Below are 3,229 nucleotides of genomic sequence, written 5' to 3'. Positions count from 1 at the left end.
GGGAGCAGGGGGTCTGGGTTGGGGTCACCCTTGGAGGGGCCAGGTGCTGCCGCCCGGATGCTCCGGATGCTGCTGCCGGAGGAGGCTGGTCCCTGGGTACTGACTGGCGACCGAGGCGGAGGAATCGGCTTCTCGAGGAAGCTGCCACGGAGTTAGAGCAGGGGCAGGAGCCGGGGGTCCAGGCTGCTGTCCAGAGCTCCCAAATTGGGGGCACAGTGAGCTGCAGCCCTGCCCCCAGAGCAATGCTGGGGGGGGTCACAGGGCCTTGGCAACTCGTGAACCCCCTTCTTGCCCCATCTGTCCCCAGAGCAACTGCATCAAGACCTCCAAGTACAACATTGTCACCTTCCTGCCTGTCAACCTCTTCGAGCAGTTCCAGGAAGTGGCCAACACCTATTTCCTCTTCCTCCTCATCCTGCAGGTGAGTGCTGGGGGGCCTGGGGAGGCAGACGGGGCACCCCCACGCTGTCCTTCCCTGGCTGGGCAGCCAGGAGGGCCCAGGGCACATCCTGCCCTTGGGAAGTGGCAGGTTTGGCACCCTCGAGCAGGGGTAGCATGGGCCTGGGGCTGGCCTGGTCCCCTGTAACTCCCGCTCCCTGTCCCCAGCTGATCCCGCAGATCTCTTCGCTCTCCTGGTTCACCACCATTGTGCCTTTGGTTCTTGTCTTAACCATCACAGCTGTCAAAGATGCCACCGACGACTATGTGAGTGTTCCCCCACATGCCCCTCTACCAGGGCTGGCTGCCTGCTGCCGGCTGGGCAGGGCGCTGTGACCCTGCTGAGGGTGTGCGGTGCCCGGGGCCATGGCATTTTCAGGGGGAGGGATGCAGGACCCCGTCCCCAGAGGGCCTGACACTGCTGTCTCTTCCCCTCCATACCCAGTTCCGCCATAAAAGCGACAACCAGGTGAACAACCGTCAGTCTCAGGTGCTGATCGGCGGAGTGTGAGTGTCGTGGGGATGGGGCAGTCAGGGAGGGGGCACGGGGCCCTGCCGGACGTGGCATAGGGCTGCAGGCAGGGGCAGAGCTCAGTGGGGCAGGGGAGAAGCAACGCTGTCAGCTCCTGCCTAACTCCACTCCGCTGTCCCTCTGCAGCCTCCGGCAGGAGCAGTGGATGAACGTCCGTGTTGGAGACATCATCAAGTTGGAGAACAACCAGTTCGTGGCGGTGAGTGTGGCCCTGAGACGGGCACGGTCCCAACTGGGCAGTGCACAGGGACAGCAGCACAGCGTGGTGCTGCGCCCACTCTGCTTTTGCGCTCCTCCATCACCTCCTGGGGTGGAGACATCAGGGACATCAGCCTGGAAGTTGCATTTAGGTTGTAGCGTTTGAGCTCTGGGGATTTGGCTGATGTAGGCGCTTCAGGCGATGGTGTCCAGGCCAGGGTGCCGGCAGCACCCTGCTAAGGACGCGCTGCTCCGGAGACCCCGCTGGCCCCTGGCATCCAAGGGCCAGGAGCTTCCCCAGGAAAGGCGTAGGGGAGCCCCAGCGTCAGCACAACCCTTCATGTGTCTCTCCCGGCAGGCTGACCTCCTCCTCCTCTCCAGCAGTGAACCCCATGGGTTGTGCTACATAGAGACCGCGGAGCTGGATGGGTAAGTAACCCCTGCTCGCCTCGGGTGGCAGGGGAAGGCAAGAGGTAGGAGTGAGAACAGGCTGCGGGCAGGGCAGGAGCTGCTGGGGACCTGAAACCACGGAGCATCTGCAAAGACCCTCCCTGCCAGGCTGTCGCTAACCCCACGCATGGTGCCTCCTTGCCCGCAGAGAGACCAACATGAAGGTGCGGCAGGCCATCCCCGTCACCTCGGAGCTGGGTGACACCAGCAAGCTGGCTCGGTTTGACGGTGAGTGCCTGCAACTGGTCCTCTGCAATGGGGCAGCCTCTCGGTTTCCTCCTCCATCACCTGGCGTGGGTCCACTCTGGAGAAACCAGGACCATCCACACGGTGTTGTGGTCCTGTGGCTTGAAGCAGATCTCTGGGGAGCTGGGGACGGTGCTGGGAGCACTGGGGTGGAGCTGGCCACGTGGAGAAGGCACGTTACAGCCAAGCCATCCCGTGCGCCCAGGCGAGGTGATCTGTGAACCCCCCAACAACAAGCTGGACAAGTTTGGCGGGACGCTGTACTGGAAGGACAACAAGTACCCCCTGAGCAACCAGAACATGCTGCTGCGGGGCTGCGTCCTGCGCAACACCGAGTGGTGCTTCGGCCTTGTCATCTTTGCAGGTGGGCTGGGACAGCTGCCGCCGCTGCACTGCACAGAAGGGAGAGACCCCACTGATGCCCTTCCCTCTCCCCAGGGCCTGACACGAAACTGATGCAGAACAGCGGCCGGACCAAGTTCAAGCGGACAAGCATCGATCGGCTGATGAACACGCTGGTGCTCTGGGTATGCAGAAGGCAGATCCCAGGGAGCCCCAGCTCTGGCCCGGTTGGGCCTCTCATATCCTGTCCTGTCCCCAGATCTTCGGGTTCCTGGTGTGCATGGGGGTGATCCTGGCCATCGGCAACGCCATCTGGGAGCACGAGGTGGGCGTCTGCTTCCAGATCTACCTGCCCTGGGACGAGGGGGTGCACAGTGCCTTCTTCTCTGGCTTCCTCTCCTTCTGGTCCTACATCATCATCCTCAACACTGTGGTGCCCATCTCGCTCTATGTGAGGTAGGGCAGGGGCCGAGGGGCCGGGCTGGGGGTGTGCAAGGGGCAGGCACCAGGAATTAGGGGTGCCCTCTGGGGAGGGGAGACAGGGATGGAGACCCACGGGCAGAGCTGTGTGCGTGGGGTGGGCACGGGCTGCTCTCCTGGTGATGGGCCACATCTGCCCTCGGGGATACCCCAATACCTGAGACCTCACAGGTCCCTCGGGGCCCCCCCAGCTGTGTCTGTCTGGCTGCTCGTCTCTCCCTGCCCTGGCTGCATGCTGGTTATTTTGCTCTGCCCTCCTGCAGCTCCCAGGCTCCTGCACTGTCCCCTTCTCTCTCTCTTTTAATTTCTCTCTCTTTTCGTTCCCCAGCATGGGTTCTGTCACCCTTAGCCCCGAGGTAAGAACGTGTCGCCCCCACCCCTCCCACTAGCTCATTGCTGTCTGCCCTGGGGACCGGGGAGGGGGTTTGGGGCACGTAGGTGTGTGAGATGCCTGGGGAGCCCTGCGGGCTGTCCCCTCGGTGCCAGGCCCTGCATCCCCAGCCCTGGCTTGGCGGTGGCTGTCGGTAGGAGTGGGTGCGGGCC

At 63.4% G+C, this 3,229-nt stretch overlaps 1 protein-coding gene across 1 annotated transcript in view; it reads left to right on the top strand.

Annotated features, from left to right (window-relative positions):
• Window positions 1-57: 57 nt before the first annotated feature.
• The window catches only part of ATP8B2 (ATPase phospholipid transporting 8B2), a 27,778-nt gene continuing 24,606 nt past the window's right edge, over window positions 58-3,229 (top strand). Inside the window, exons 1-10 of the mRNA XM_019473159.1 lie at window positions 58-96; window positions 308-421; window positions 607-705; window positions 884-945; window positions 1,097-1,169; window positions 1,527-1,597; window positions 1,767-1,846; window positions 2,070-2,228; window positions 2,303-2,391; window positions 2,466-2,662. Of these exons, the coding sequence (XP_019328704.1) occupies window positions 58-96; window positions 308-421; window positions 607-705; window positions 884-945; window positions 1,097-1,169; window positions 1,527-1,597; window positions 1,767-1,846; window positions 2,070-2,228; window positions 2,303-2,391; window positions 2,466-2,662 (983 nt within the window). The remainder of the gene's footprint in view (window positions 97-307; window positions 422-606; window positions 706-883; window positions 946-1,096; window positions 1,170-1,526; window positions 1,598-1,766; window positions 1,847-2,069; window positions 2,229-2,302; window positions 2,392-2,465; window positions 2,663-3,229) is intronic.

This window comes from Aptenodytes forsteri, unplaced genomic scaffold (genome assembly GCF_000699145.1).
Source record: "Aptenodytes forsteri isolate BGI_AS27 unplaced genomic scaffold, ASM69914v1 Scaffold230, whole genome shotgun sequence".
Lineage (NCBI taxonomy): Eukaryota > Metazoa > Chordata > Aves > Sphenisciformes > Spheniscidae > Aptenodytes > Aptenodytes forsteri.
The sequence above is the reverse complement of the archived record's forward strand: the minus strand, read 5'-3'. Positions and strand labels throughout refer to the sequence as shown.